The sequence below is a fragment of the Opisthocomus hoazin genome, chromosome 3, assembly GCF_030867145.1.
Source record: "Opisthocomus hoazin isolate bOpiHoa1 chromosome 3, bOpiHoa1.hap1, whole genome shotgun sequence".
Taxonomy (NCBI): Eukaryota; Metazoa; Chordata; class Aves; order Opisthocomiformes; family Opisthocomidae; genus Opisthocomus; species Opisthocomus hoazin.
Genome location: NC_134416.1, coordinates 42,913,822 through 42,929,896, shown reverse-complemented (window position 1 = coordinate 42,929,896; position 16,075 = coordinate 42,913,822). Strand labels below are relative to the sequence as shown.

General features: G+C 36.3%; 1 protein-coding gene across 7 annotated transcripts in view; it reads right to left on the bottom strand.

The window, feature by feature from the left end:
* The window catches only part of ASPH (aspartate beta-hydroxylase), a 117,521-nt gene that overhangs the window by 53,306 nt on the left and 48,140 nt on the right, over nucleotides 1–16,075 (bottom strand). For 6 of the 7 annotated variants that reach the window (XM_075416087.1, XM_075416088.1, XM_075416081.1 and 3 more), the window contains 9 exons: nucleotides 15,822–15,881; nucleotides 14,148–14,204; nucleotides 13,634–13,678; nucleotides 12,860–12,895; nucleotides 9,171–9,209; nucleotides 8,314–8,358; nucleotides 8,162–8,215; nucleotides 6,622–6,672; nucleotides 5,568–5,612 (listed from right to left, as the gene is read on the bottom strand). In XM_075416087.1, coding sequence (XP_075272202.1) covers nucleotides 5,568–5,612; nucleotides 6,622–6,672; nucleotides 8,162–8,215; nucleotides 8,314–8,358; nucleotides 9,171–9,209; nucleotides 12,860–12,895; nucleotides 13,634–13,678; nucleotides 14,148–14,204; nucleotides 15,822–15,881 — 432 coding nt within the window. The remainder of the gene's footprint in view (nucleotides 1–5,567; nucleotides 5,613–6,621; nucleotides 6,673–8,161; nucleotides 8,216–8,313; nucleotides 8,359–9,170; nucleotides 9,210–12,859; nucleotides 12,896–13,633; nucleotides 13,679–14,147; nucleotides 14,205–15,821; nucleotides 15,882–16,075) is intronic. The other variant, XM_075416082.1, reaches the window with a different exon arrangement.

Here is a 16,075-nt window from a genome sequence, read left to right as displayed (position 1 = left end):
ATGCCAAAGAATAAAATATGCCCTCGTAATTGTGGAACAGCAGTGCAGAACAGGTAAAAAGTACACCTGTTATATTAAAATTCTAAATCACTCAAAGTCTAAATTTCAGATGTGCTATTTACAAGAGCATTTATGATTACAGGTCTTAAATTTTTATACCCTATTTTTCTTAAGGTTGAATTTCCAAAGCTTTTTTTTTTTTAATAACATTTACCAGTACTTATGCAAATTTGACTCTTTTAATAGTTCACTGAATATAAAGCTCACTAAATTCAGCTTTGAGATCATTATATTGGTAGGAAAAATAGAAGAATATTACTGAACTTGGCCTGATTCTGGCAACTCAGTTTTGCTGCAATCAGCACTGACTCGCTGCCAGGCTATATGTAGCTTATAAACATTTTTGCTTTAAAAATCAAATGTGCATAAATAAAAAGTTCTAATTCACACATAAAGGGTTTCTGAAAAAAGTAGTTTAGTAATCTGCCCTTTTACTAGTATGAATCAAACATATACATTTTGTATCTTGTTAGACTATTTTAAAAATCACCTGAAATTCATGTAGTGTAACTGTTGACATAACATCGGTGCAAAGAGATATTAAGTCAAACTTCACAGCATAGTGTGCGCCTGATTAGTGCTTTCAATAAAATGCAGTTAGTCTGTATGCTATATCAGCAGTTATAAAACATTTAAAAATTCTTAATATTATATGTTTCATTTGACCAGACTGCTCTGTACATACTGTATGAATCCACAACAAAAGATATATATTAAAATCTGAAAAAAATGTACTTGCTGCTGCTACGTTATAAATAGAATATTAACAATTGCTTGAACAGCACATAGGAAATGCAGCTCAAAGTTGCAACTCTGTCACAAACACAGAAGAAAAATAATGAATTCACTAAACTTGACAAAAAAAATCAGACAGGAATGTAAATTAAACATCCACGTGTTAAAAAAGTTTACTAAAATGACAGTTGGCTATAATCCATTTACAGTATCTTAGTGTTCGTTCCCCAAACCCTGAACTGCTTGGTAATTACATCATAATATCTATTACAACCATCTGCTCCCTTTTTGTAGCGTATGGTTAGGGCTGGTCCTCCTGATGTAGGGACTTTTCTTTTGAAGCTTTAAGTATCTGAAAAAATAAGGGGAAATCTATATTAAAGGACCAACCAAAACACAACTTACTCTAAAACAAACAAACAAAAAATCTTAAATGCTACAAAACGCAGCTTTGTATCAGACTAGTTAATTTGAGAAAGCTATAATTTCTAGGAGCTATCATAATGGAATATAGACAAAGTTGCTCTATAAGGTGGGAAATGTGAATTTAAAAGTATTTATCTAAGCAGTAATTTTTTTCTCAGCATATGGCACTTCATTTACCTTGTAAAGGAAATCTAAACCAGGTCACAAATACCATTTTTTGGGGTTTTGGTTTTCTTTGGTTTGGCTTTGTGTTTTTAAGTCAAGCACACATGCAATTTCAAAAGAGGAGCCAGGGAACTAGGAAGGGTCAAAGTTCTAAAGTGGAAACTTTTCCACACATAAGGGATTTCAGCAGTTGGTAAAATAAATGCAGGGCTATAAAAATGTCAGGGATACAACATGAAAGGAGGAGAGGGGAAAATAACCCTTAGATATTTTAAATCTGAGCACATACAAGAGGGATCAAAATCCAAATACAGAGAGTAAAGGTATCCTAAAAAACTCTAATTTATCTCCCTGAAAACAGATCTCCAACTACTCAGTCATCACCACTGCAATTTACATGCCAGTGTAAAAAAAGGATTAACCAAAAATCCTACATCAGTAATATTTCAAGCTGGCCTATCATACCATTCAAGTGCATTAGTTTAAAAAAACAAAACAACAACAACAACAAAAACCAAACAAAATACCACCCTCAAAACACCAGACTGTAACTGTAGTTAAAATAGCTTACTGCTGGAAAGTAATATTGGTAATAATGTTGGAAGTAAACTTACAGAATTGGAAAACACTACATACAGACACCTCAAGATGCAGTTGTCTACTGTTTTTTTTTTTTGTGATATGCCCTGAAGTCAACAAAAAACTTCTGACTTGCACTCCAGCATATCCAAATCCCACACCCGATCTCTTCACTGGTGATGTGAGAATGTTCCTTCACAGCTAAATTAATCCTCTGAACTACCTCCTGTTTTCTTCCCAAACCAAGTAAGTTCCTACATTTCAGATAAAAATCACACAGCTGCTCCTAACCCAACACAAACTTGTGCCACCACACTTCAACTGAAGTTGCATTAATTTATACTACCTGAGAATAAGGACTCTATAGTAACATATCTGAGTATCTTTAACACTGCCTGAAGTTATGTTTATTACATAGATACATCTTTCATATGTTACGAGTGCATATATGTATATCAGTGTTGTTCATTCAGAAGAGAGTTCTTTACTGTCTCTAGTACAATGAACTTTAACAATATTCTTGCTGAAATAACAGGAAATACTAGCTTTGAATACCCGATGAAATGAAATCACGTGAACAAAGGACAGAAGACTTCTGACAACAAAAATCCCCATACTGAATCCTCCATGACAACAATGACAAAATATCCCTGGTAAATGTGAATTTTATATTCTAAGAGGAAAACGTGAGAATAGCGTTGCCTTCAAACTACAATTTTCACATCCAAAAAAGGCAGCTAAAAGTACTTAATAGTAGGAACAAATAGTAGTTTAATAGTAATAAAGTTTTTATTACTGTTCAGTAGTTTACTTATGTCCCACTTCTCAATTTTCAGAGATGCTGTTTGACTTCTACTTTATGTGCTGACACAAAAAGCTTTTTACAAAAACTGATAAATGACAATTCTTCTGCCTTCACAGTAGTTCCCGCATAACTACACAAAACACTGAAGATCACCGAGTATGTTGGTACACTGTTGCAGATTTTGGGCCAATCAAAGTATTTTCATTTTTCTAATAGTTCTTATGTGTTTAATAACCGAATAAATAGGTTTTGATTAATTCTCTCACTTTTTCCCATGAGGGGAAAAAGAAAATATTCACTTCGTCCTGTACTGCAATTATTATCTATTTCCACAAGACATTCCAGGATAGAGCTAACATACCCTTGAAGGCTAATCTCCTGGTTTCAAAAGTGTGTCGCACTAATTCTGAAAACAACTGAAGACAAAAATAACAAATCTGAAAAAACCTTTCAAAAGAATCAGAAATACATACTATGTCAGAGTGAAACAAGTTATTTTTGATTCTAACGGTGTTTGAAAACAATAAGGACCCTCTTCATATCACAATACAATAAAAGGAGAGTGGAAAACCAGGTTCAATTCCATCATCTTATTTGAAAGTCCACGTGCAATTAAAGGAGTGACTGTCCCTTTGTATTTGGCATTGGTGAGACTACACCTCGAATACTGTGTTCAGTTTTGGGCCCCTCACTACAAGGACATTGTGATGCTGGAGCATGTCCAGAGTAGAGCAACGAAACTGGTGAAAGGTCTATAGGACAAGTCTTATGAGGAACTGGGATTATTTAGCCTGGAGAAAATGAGGCTGAGGGGAGACAACTCTACAACTCTAGCTCTCTACAACTACCTGAAAGGCGGCTGCAGCGAGGTGGGTGTTTGTCTCTTCTCCCAGGTAACCAGTGATAGGGTGAGAGGAAATGGCCTCAAGTTGCACCACGGCCAGTTTAGATTGGATATTAGGAAAAATTCCTTCACTGAAAGGGTTGTCAAGCACTGGCACAGGCTGCCCAGGGAAGTGGCTGAGTCTCCATCCCTGGAGATATTTCAAAAACGTGTAGGTGTGGTGCTTAGGGACATGGTTTAGTGGTGGACTTGGCGGTGTTAGGTTGGACTTGATGATCTTAAAGGTCTTTTCCAACCCAAGTGACTCTATGATTCTAAATGGAGTATTTGGAAAACCATCCACTACTGTACAATAAACATTTTTTTTTGTGAAGGTCAGAAATCCATTTACTGCTGCAAGACTGAGTCATAAATTACAGCACAGTGATAGAAACATGGTCCACAAAAACAAAAATCAAAGATTTGAAGTTGGTACTTGGATTCTGAATTTAGTTTTAAAATAGTATATGTAAGTTAAGAGATGATCTCACTATCCTTGAAACAATACAATTGACACTGTACAGTGGAATTATCTACTGTCGAAATTTTGCAATCGTCCTGTAAGGGCCTTTTTGTTATTTTAACTTTAAAGAGCAACATTTTCTGAGAGAAAACATCTTTTCTTGTTCTACAGTTCCAACCTGAAGCACAACTAACCAACTGAACACAATCTTTGCTGAACTTCTTGCCTATGCTGCCAAAAGGTTAACTACTGCTTGTTCCTACACTGATTACAAGCTTTGGTTAAAAATATTTCCTATTCATTGTGAAACAAAACATTTTTAGATAAGGCATCTACTAATGAACACCTATGGCTTTGAACATTTCAACATATCAGATGACTGTTATGATAAACGCGTTAGAAAGACCTCCCAGACAACACAGTTACGTGTTGATATGACCATTTCAAATCACCTCAGCTACGGTTCAGCATCTAAATTAAAACATGAACTAAACCGTGCCTCCAATCTGTACTGGGAAACCACAAAGACCGCCAACATTTTTTCACTTCTCTGGCTGCTTCTGGTATGCCCAAGAATGAAATACAAGTTTCCTTTCCCACCAGGAAAAAGAAAATCCCAAAGAACTACCTCAGCACCACAGCATTTAAGAGCTTCTGCATATTGCAAAGATTAAATACCCCACAAAGGTGCCCAGGCTAATCAGAACAAAATGGAAAGGTAGCTCTCAGAACTCCTGGACTGCAACTTCTGTGATTTGCTGCCCAGAGATACAACTCAGTGTTTCGCTCAACACAATTACTTCATGAAGAACAAGCTAGCAACCTGTAATAACTCCAGAAAGCAGATGAATGTAACAACATGCACTCTTCAAATCTAGAAGCCATTTAGCTACTTTAGAAATGGTTTGGGTAAACACTATGTTTACTAATGTCAGGCAACAGATGGGAGGAGCTGGAAGCGCTCTTGTTCTTAAAACCAATTATGTCAAGAAAAATGTGATGTCATGACAAATGAGTCCTGTTTCCAGATCAGCGGCCAGAGAACACGCTGCAGTCACACTCCAACAGATCTGACGGATACACAACAAACTGACAGTATCGCTACCCACGATCAGTTACTCTAGAATGGGAGTACGCACATATTTTGAGACATGAAATTTACATATTTCCCTTTACAGCAAAAGTATCCAACTGTGTCTGGAATCATTAAAAATGAAGTTGTAAATGAGAACTGCTCACAGTTTTATTCGGAATGCTTCCGTATAACCCAGTGACCATAACCAGCATTTATCCAGTACAAGATAAAAATTGTGGCTTCAGAACCAGGAAGCAACTTTAAATAACAATGATATCCTTTCACTTTTCCCCATAAAGTTATTTGTTTGCCAGCTTTTCATGTAGCTATAGCTTCAGTTTTGGGGGAAAAAACCAAATGCTAAAGATTAACTTACCCACTAGATCATCATTTGAATAATCCTCAGCTTGAATAGGAATTTCTGTAAGTCAGAAGTATACAAACAATTCAGACCGGATAGTTCTCCAAATGTTTACCAGAAGTTGCATTTTTTTCCCTTATGTTCCAAACAGTCACCTATCAAGAATGCTCTGTAATACTACTTTTGCAGAAGTGGGATGCAAAGTTTCCTCAGCTGAATTTTTCCAGGGGAAAGATTAATACTTAAAGTAGAAAAATGAGTAAATTGCAGGACTGCATAGCTTCAAATATGATACTCCAAAATTCTGAAACTATACCATCTGAAGCACAAATCTCCTAGTGTTTCACATGCTACTACAGTACAGGCTTAAAAAACATTCGTATACTTATTATGTTCCCAGCTGTAGTTGTGAAATGTTTTACTTCAAAATTCAGCTCTTTTTACTTCCACATGTACATTTAAATCAGACATGTCAGATGCCACCAAGCGCTATTACTGCTAATAGACTGAAGGGTGCACAGAGCTCCTTATTCATGCATGGAAGGAGTCAGGCACACCAGAAAAGAATTCATAATAGCTGGGATGCTGGCTGTAGACAATAAGAAGAATTGAGGGACAATAAGAGAGGGAAATACGTTCTCTGACTCAGGAAGCCCATAAATAAAGTGCTCAAAGCTGGGGAGACATTCCACTTTATTTCTTACATATAATCCTCTTTCCTGAGCATGCACTACTGCCTGGCTGGTGGGAAACAGAGCATAGCAAAGAAATCTTCAGTTTCACATGACCCAATTTGGCCATTTTTATTGCTATAAGTTCTTCTGAACTGGGAGCACTCTCAGCTTCTAAAACTGAAAGAGTGCTCTGTAAGCCATTAAAATAGTGTCATTAAAAAAATCCAATACACTAGATTCCAACAACACAGTTACATTTGTCCTTAAAAGAAAAAAGCTGCAGAAAAAGTTATGAATGTATTTTTATCACAGCACAGAATTCTATGCTCTGTTATTTAGCATTCCCATTTTTTGTTTTTAAAGTGGCAAACTTATGCAAAAGATAATATACAAACCTGATTCCTCTGGTTCAGTGGCTACATCATCTTCTGTACGCTTAGCTTCTACTGTTACAAAGAAAACACATACTGGAACTTAGACATAGTACGTTCACAATTTTGCTTTTATTCCCCACCAGCCACACAATCAAATTAGTACCAAAGAAAAAAGGAAGACTTCAACTGCAGAACAACCAACTAGGTTAACATAAGAGTAGAAAAAAAGGTACTGAAGTATTTCATGTCCAAAAGTTTAGCTCCTCTTTGTTACTGACTTCAGTTCCTGCTAGGCCCCCACAAAGTGATTTTGTTACAATCCATGTGAAACAATTTTTGCTTCCCCATTCCATTATATTAGCAGATATTTTTCAAAAGGAACACCTAAATAAATATAGCATCATATCCTACACACTGTGCTCATACTAAACTGCTGAGATCACTTTGCTCTAGCTGACTGAATCAAGTTTGAAAAAAAAAAAAAAAAACACCTTGCTTAATGATATTTTTAACTTCTTAGAGCAAACCTTTACTTTAGGTTTGCCCCAATACTCATACAAAATTACCTGACACCAGCACCACAAACAAAACTTACAACTTAATCTTTTTTAGTACTAATGTGAGAAATTAGCACACTCAATTCCTTAAATCAAAGCTCTTTCATAAGTACGTCATGAGGTTCAGCAAAGTGAAGTGCAAGGTCGGGGCAACCCCTGCTATCAATACAGGCTGGGAGATGAGAAGACTGAGAGCAGCCCAGCCAAGAAGGACTTTGGGGTACTGGTGGATGAAAAGCTGGACATGAGCCACCAACGTGCCCTCACAGCCCAGAAGGCCAACTGTACCCTGGGCTGCATCAAAAGCAGCATGGCCAGCAGGTCGAGGGAGGTGATTCTGCCCCTCTGCTCTGCTCTGGTGAGACCCTTCCTGGAGTCCTGCGTCCAGCTCTGGAACCCTCAGCACAGGAAGGACATGGAGATGTTGGAGAGGGTCCAGAGGAGGCCACAAATGTGATCCAAGGGCTGGAGCACCTCTTCTATGACGAAAGGCTGCAAGAGTTGGGGTTGTTCATACCTGGAGAAAAGCAGGCTCCGGAGAGATCTTATAGCAGCCTTACAGTACCTGAAGGTGGCCTACAAGCAAGCTGGAGAGGGACTTTGTATAGAGGCCTGTAGCAACAGGACAAGGGGCAATGGCTTTAAACTGAAAGAGGGTAGATTTAGATTGCACATAAGGAAGAAATTTTTTATGATGAGAGTAGTGAGACACTGGAACAGTTTGTTCAGAGCAGCTGTGGATGCCCCATCACTGGAAGTGTTCAAACTCAGGTTGGATGGGGCTTTGAGCACGCTGATCTAGTGAAAGATGTCATCCCCGTCCCCGGCAGGGGAGCTGGACCAGATGATCTTTAAAGGTCCCTTCCAACCCAATTCATTTTATGACTCTTCATAGCCCACTTCTCTGCTTCATTTTTTTGGTTTGGTGTTTGTTTTTTAATTATATTAACAAATATAAATGAAAGAAACAAACCTTTTCTTTCACAAACTATAAAAACTCATACCTGACAGGTCTTTATCAGTATCAAAATCTTCAATAATTTCATCTGTAAGAGAAACTACACAGAGAAAAAAAATTAGCTTTTTTTTTACATCACATTTCAAAATGCACATAATTCATCAAAACACTTTGACATCACAACTACAAAATATATACCTGGCTCCGTGGCTTCATTCACCTCCTCCAGAAGGTCCTCAACAGCTAAGAAAAAATTCAATTCAGAGCAATAATGAAGTCAAGCCCTCAACTGATTAAATTTACATACAACACAAAAGAACATAGCTAGCACGCAGACATGTTTAACTGTGAACAGTAAACTGCTATAAGCAAACAGGAATTTTGAAGAATTTGAGGGGAAAAAAAAAATAAAAAAAATCACTTCTTGAGTTTTCTTCCCCGTTGCACTAATGAACTGCTGCATTCAAAGTGTACCTTCTGAACAAATGTTGTTTGAGTTACAACGCAGTAACTTGAAAAACTGAAATTTTAAAAACACTCCTTAATTTTTCTAAGCATAATCATTATTCCCTCTTTCACCTTTTGCACCTTATTTTCTTTCAACTCATTGGACTGTCCTCTTAAGCTTACGTTCACAAAGTTGACAAAACATACACTCACAATTTATTTACACTGGAGAATTTCTTGACTTTGTTCTAAACAGTTGTGTCTTTTTCAAACAGCTTTCTGAGTTGTCTCTCAAAAGGACTGATACTTCAAGACAAAGTATACAGGACCCAGAGAGAGGACGGCAAACACTTTTATAATTGCTTCTGCTAATTAGACAGAGGCACTTGCAAAAAGTATGCACCAAAGAAGAGCTAGTATTGACAGCCTGTCAGTTTTGAATGATCTTAAGCACTGGTTACAAGGTTATGAGCAGGGCTCATGGCAGTCAGCAGGTTGAGTGTCTACATGGGGGTATGTGTGTGGGGGTGTACACACAACTCACACCCGCACATGTACATAAACAGACACACACATGTATATATACATACATATATATATGTATATACCTGTATCTTGAGTCTCAGTCTGCTTTTCATGTTTTGGTTCTGAAAGGAAAGAAAAATAAAGTTCCTGGTGGTTGATATGCATGAAGTATACTAAAAATTAGGTTAAGCATCCCGTTCATTTCTTTACTGATAAATGCAAAATTCTCAAAGACTTTCTCCAGTTTTGGGGCCTGAATAAATAGATGAACCTTTACTGGAGCTTGTAGTAGAAATTCTAGACATAAAACACATACCAAACGTGAACATAATGCTGAAATTTCAAGCACTTCTATCTACACAGATGAAATACTGAAAACAATGACAACAATAAAGCTATCATTTTGTATAATTGTTATAATTCACCTGTTGGTAACATCTGAAAACTGACAAAATACTATCCATTAATTTTCTGAATTTTCAATATACATTTATTGTGAATTTTAGAACTAAAGAAGTTCAAAATTCATCCAATGTTTTTATTAATTTCATTTTGGATAATTTGGATAATAGTTAGCAGGTACTAACCCTTATCTGAAAAAGGTTATTTCCATCAGATTTTTAAACAAATAAAACTTTTCTACTATCAAGTACTTTATCTTAAAAGGCATTAATGGTGACTTGGTTCTCCCTTTCTTCCTTAAAAAGTTCTTAGAGAATATTCTTAAAAAAAACTCCATGCAGAACTCTTAACTCCTAATGAAAATCTCCAACTTGCCTTCTTCCTCTAGTTGCATTGCTACAAACTGTATAAAACTCACAGAGCTACTGAAAGTTGCATGCAATAACCAAGTTCCTGTATTCCGAGTTACATGATCAATCCATTTACACACTTCCCTGTGGGCACATATGCTCATTTCAAATAAATAAATTTTAGCATTGGCAATAACTGCAGAAGGTATGAAGAAATGTTTCCTTTCAATACGCTAGACCCATAAAGTGCGTGCAGCCTACCACAGGCCTTCAGTTCCTCTCAACACCGTGCAAAGTGGATTACAGGAACTGCCGTCCTGTTAAGAGGTGGTCCCTGATCTGAACTAAGAACCAAGTCATACAAAGCAAGAGTCAGAAAGCAAACTGAACTGCTCTAACAATCATCCTGGCACTGCCCTCTTAGCTTTCTGAGAATTCCAGCAGTCACCAGGACTGGAGAAAATACTACATCAGAGGGTCTGCCAGAAGAGGGGAAACAGATCTGACAGAGATGGAGAAGATACATTGTCTCCAGGATGGAGAAGCTTCTACTTCTGCTGCTTTCTCAGACATTTGCATCTGAAGCATTAAAGTGAATCTTCTTGTGGATGTGAACTGCAATTTTGGAGTTAATGTCAAAAACATAAGCTTTACATTTCAGAGAAAGAATTTCAGGTCTCCATGACAGCCTCCCTCCCTTTTTTGACTTTAGAAAACAGGTGCTAAAAACTCTCTTCTCCAGAACAAGAGCAAATCAGTTTCATTTTCGATCCAATCAAAAGCACGTCAAAAGGTACAAGAAAGATGGGCCAGGAGACAACAGGGATGAAACTAGGAACTACAACTGCTAAAATTGTGTCTAGCAAACATTCATGAGCAACTACAACTCCCGTGCCCTGAAACTGGATAGAATGGAACTGGATAGACTGAACTCAATAGGAAAAAACGGTGTGTCACAGAAAGACGGCCTCACATCTTTCAGCTCATTGTCAGAGACATCTGTAGTTGGCTGGTTAGCTCAGATCTTAAAGGATGGACAACATAACATTGAGCTTACAAGACTAAGTGTGATTAGGCTTCTCCAGTAGTATGTCTCATCTTTTCTGGTGATACTGACAGCAATTTCTGATTATTTTCTCTGGGTATTTCTGAGACAACAATGAGTGCCTAGAAATAAGGGTGCCTGTACACAGGTCCGCCCTTGGATCAAACAGTGACATTCCAAATAACTCTGTAACCTCATGTAACTTTCAAGATGAGGGGGGTGGGGCAGGGAGATTAAAAAACAAACAAACAGTCAAATTTTGCAAATGCCAAGAACACTCAGTGCCTCACCTGATCAGTCTTTTCCTCTACACTGCTCCAGGCTGGAGCTCTCAACTGAAATTCCTCTAAAAAGTACAAAGGAAGCATTGTGCTTCCCCTCAGAAGCAGAATGTCTTGAAGGGAGAATTTGAAAGCAAGGCAAAATTCTGCCATGAAAAGGCAAACGTCTATCAAGAGAAAAGCAGTTTTTCACAGATTATTTTGAACTGCAGGCATAATTTGCTGTGTAAGAAGCCCTGGCAATTCATTAGCCAAGAATAATAAATGTTTTGACATTCACCTCCTACCTTGGAATTTCCTTTTGAGAAAAAGAATGGAACTTCCTATTCTCTTCATGAGCATAATCAGAGGATTTGGAATAGTAAAGCAAGAGTAGAAAAAACCTAAATCTCATTTATCTGAAACTATTTAAAATGCTCATTGCAGCACACAGTAGCAATTGCACACGAAACCACTGCTTGCTGAAGCACATGAATTACTCACAAAATGGAGCAATTCACTATTATTGTCAGGGGCCAGAGACTGCAGAATATGAAATGGTTTGGGAATTGATTCTATGAAAAACCAACACAAATTACTTTGGGAACCACCACGATCACCTTCCTCCAAAAGCAGGTATAGATGACTCTTCCCAAGGGCAGGGACTGTGGAATCATTCTCTATTCATCTCACTACTATGTATGAAGAAGCATAAAAAGTAACAGTCAAAAGCTGCACTTCTTCCTATCTAGGTCTGAGAAGCAAGCAAAGTGCTTCCTATTCTTGAATAGGAACTGACTGTAAAACCAGTATCTCCTGGAAAGGATAGTAAACAATAAACGCAGAGAAAAAGCAAGGTTTCACTTGCTTTTCCATCCTACTGATGCTGACACATTTTTTCAAGGGCATTATAGCTGAGGCAAATAATTATTTTCTGTAGATTAAGACAGATGTGGCCTAAGGGCTGAATACATCTTAGGGCCACTGAAAATCCTTCAATGGGATTTTGACTTCTATCCCAACAGGCAGAGGTCAGAATTTCCCTCCTGATAACAAAGAATAAACCTCAAGGTTTCCTGTCTCAGATATTTAGAAGTAAAGAATCACTACCCTTTGCTCAGGTTACACAAACATGGAAAATAAACAAGAGTTTATTATAAACAAGCTTTGAAGATACACTTAACTTCTCTGAATTACAGGAGTCCCCAGAAGGATCTCAGCAAAGGAATCACAACCACATACTTTTGTTTCAAGACTGTGATCACTAGTCGTCTTCTCATTTACTTTTTTATTTGATCTCAGCAATCACTAGCAAATCACTAACCAAATCAAACTAAAACAGTGTCATCTTCAGAGAACTGGTAGTTACAGACAAGATGACCTATACAGAATGCAAGGAACCACAGCTGACTTGGCCAAGGTTTCAAAAGAAGAGGTGCATGCAAAAATCTTCAACATAATGTCATACAAACACAAAGTATGACAAAGAGGACCCATATGGGAATATAAACTATACGCATACTCTACACTTGTTCCAGTGTTAAAGACCAATTGATTGCTTACATAGACATGGGGTTTGAACATAAAAAAACCCTTAACTGAGAACTTGCAAAGTGATGTGACAGAATAGCAAATTGTAAGACAAAGTAATTTCACTTTCATATTAATGAAATACTTTGATACTGTCATTTCACTAAGTATAGCAGTTATCATACCATGGTCTTCATTATAATCCCCATGCACTCTACCCTCTGTTTAAAAAAAAAAAATCAATATGAAACTTCATGGAATTATAAGACAGTAAACACATACATATAACAGTGTCAAATTTATTCAGGACAAAAAAGATATTCAAAACTATGCTTTTTTATACTGTATTAAAGTTAATAAGAATTCAACAAAGGTGAAAATTTCTAAAAGATTCTGTGGAAAGAACTAAATTATTTTCTGGCATCACAAGACTTAAAAAAGACAAAGCACTGTCAGTAGGCTTTTCTTATACAGTTCATGAAATCATCTACAAATTACAATTCATTATGAAATCATAAAGCATTTCTATACACAGCAAACTTCTACAGTGGAATTTTGGAATATGCTTGTTACGGCTTGCTTGCTTTTTAAAACTTTTTTTTATTTTTTAAAGATACTACTTTTTTCTAGACACCACACTAACTTCAACATCATCGGCAAATTAAAATTATTTTTTAACCACAGAATCATTTCTATGCAATTTAAAATACAAACATCAATTCTCTTGGAAATGTAACTCTCAAAATATTCTTCTGCCCATCTGGCTGACATTACAGAAAAGTAGTATTCATGTAGATCTTTGTATTTTTTCAAGAATGTAAATAAAAATATAGATGTAATAACTTACTAAGGAACCGATACTATCTATAGGCTCCAATGTTTTGGGGTTTTTTCTGTCTTGGTTTGTTGCCAAAATTCAATGAAACTTCAGTAAAAAGAGATAAGACTTTGGACTGTACCTGTGTAATTTTCAATAGCATCTTCTAGCATTAGCTCAGAGTCACCTTAAATAAAAATATTTAGTATATTATATTCTAATCAAATTTTCATGCAACAGCTAAATAGCATGAGACATTAAAAAGGCCACATATTTAGCTCAAGAATAACAGAACATACTGAGTTAATATTACAATGTTTTATTTGAAAGTAACAACTGGATTGTAAAACACATCCAGGAGCTATGCTGCAAGTCATACAATATAATAACTCCTGCATATTTAGGCTTAAAATTAGGAATACAAGTAGGTCTTTGATGATCCATTGATTAGACTAGAAGACTCCTGACAGAACAAGATATTTATGTAAGTATTTGTGGATTGGATTCATGGAGTGTTGCATTCACAACTGCAATGGTAACACAGCTGCAAAAATCAGGCTTATTTGAAACTACTTGAAAAACTGTTGGGAAATAAAACTGTGACTAAATTGTCTGTATGATTACATTATAATCTGAAGTAATGAAAATTTACATACCTGGAGCTTCTGGATCACTTACTGTCTTTTCCACATCCACATCATAGTCATATGAAACTGTAAATTAAATATGAAAAGGAAATAATTTCAAAATTAAAAATATGAATTTTTTTTAACACTCAGTTATTTTAATTTACATCCATAATGTGTCTGTCAATTGCTAAACGTAGCTCCCTAGTTGAAAACTGACAAATTAAAACCTTACAAACAGATACTTGCAACTTGACATGTGGCAATCCAATGGAAAGTGTTGTGTCACCCTCTCTTCTAGTCCTCTGTTATTCCCTCAGTATGAAAACTAGATCCACCACAGCCATTAATCTCCATGAATATTTTTAACTAGATTTTTAATATGAATAAAAATATGTAATCATCCCCTGTATTTGATGTTCTGAAGTAGCTTCTTTACTAAGGTGCAGGAGGACCACTGGTGATGATGTACAGAAGACAAGATGAGACAGAAATCAGACCTTGAGAAATATGTACATTTGCTTTTGGCATTTAGATTTAGAGCACTTTTTTTACTGCGTATATATGTGGATTATTTTTCTCTGTGACTACAATTCTTTGCAACATTAATATACTCTGTATGATGCATCTGACAACACATGGTACTGAAGGTAAAGTAACTATCCTTTTACTTTGGAAGCATCACAGCTTGGATTCTAAATTGGTAACTGGAAAGAAGTAATCTCCCATAAAAGACAGAAATAAGCAGTTTCAAGTGTCAAACAAGTAAAATTATTTTTCTGTCATATCTGGCATAAAAAACGACTATAAAGTCCAGAACTAACATCAAGGCAAAGATAAAAAGCCTAGTCCAAACAGATGTCAATGTCTAATGCAAATGGAAGAGGCTGCCTGTACTATAAAGCACCACCACTTAGCATGTAGAAGAAAATACTTATCAGATAGCAGGGAAACTGTAATACCCACCTAATGTTTCTTCATAATGGGAAAGATGAGCTAATGCCATTGTACGTGGTATTAAGCACAATATGAAGATGACTATGAGCTAATTGGATTAGTCCGGGCAAAATTTCAAAAAGCTTGAAGATGAATTCGAGTGTGCAGAAACACAGTGCCCAGGATAGCTCAGAATGAAATCCTTGGTGCCAACTCACTCTCTATAGTGTAATCGGCCATAAAGAAACAAACAGTCCTGAAGGAAAGGTTAAAAACGGATGCTTCTGAAAACTGACAGGTTCCTTGTGAGAACACGAGTTTCTGACTAACACCAAGAACAACAGGCTAGAAGAATCTCAGCATTGTAGACTGTAAGACAACAGTAATACAAGCAATAAATCTCCTCCTTACTTTCTTCAGAGTGTACAACCACAGATCCCTCGCTTACCCAGATCCTAACTGTACACAACAGCCAGAAGCACAAAAAAAAGTAAAAACTAAGTTTTTGCACAAATGAAAACAAAATTTCCATATCCACCATCGCTTCTTTTTAAGAAACATTTGCAATAGCAAAAATGTTACAGTCATCTCAGAGTAAAAACATCCAAGACAATCAAGGACAGTTGTTTGGAGTAAAAAACATTTTCAAAATTATGTATTACTAAACAGTCTAACCTCTTCTATTTTGCTTTCGCATATAAATTGCTATATTTAGGCAGAAAACCAGTATTACCCAGTTTGGGAAAAAAAAAAAAAAAAAAATTATACCTGCAGCTTCTTCTGGTTCAGGCTCCACTGCTCCAAGATCATCTACCAAAAGATCAGCATCTGAGAAACAAGCATGTATTTACAAATTTTAAAATTTTTAAATTGATATACGATACTGCAAACCCTATAACAGAATATTATGTAATAGAGTCAAATTTCTAAGCAGATATTCCAAGTAAATTTCTTCAAATGCCAGCAAAATATGTATATAGATTGAAAGAACAAAATCAGTAATTTTATTCTTATATATAATA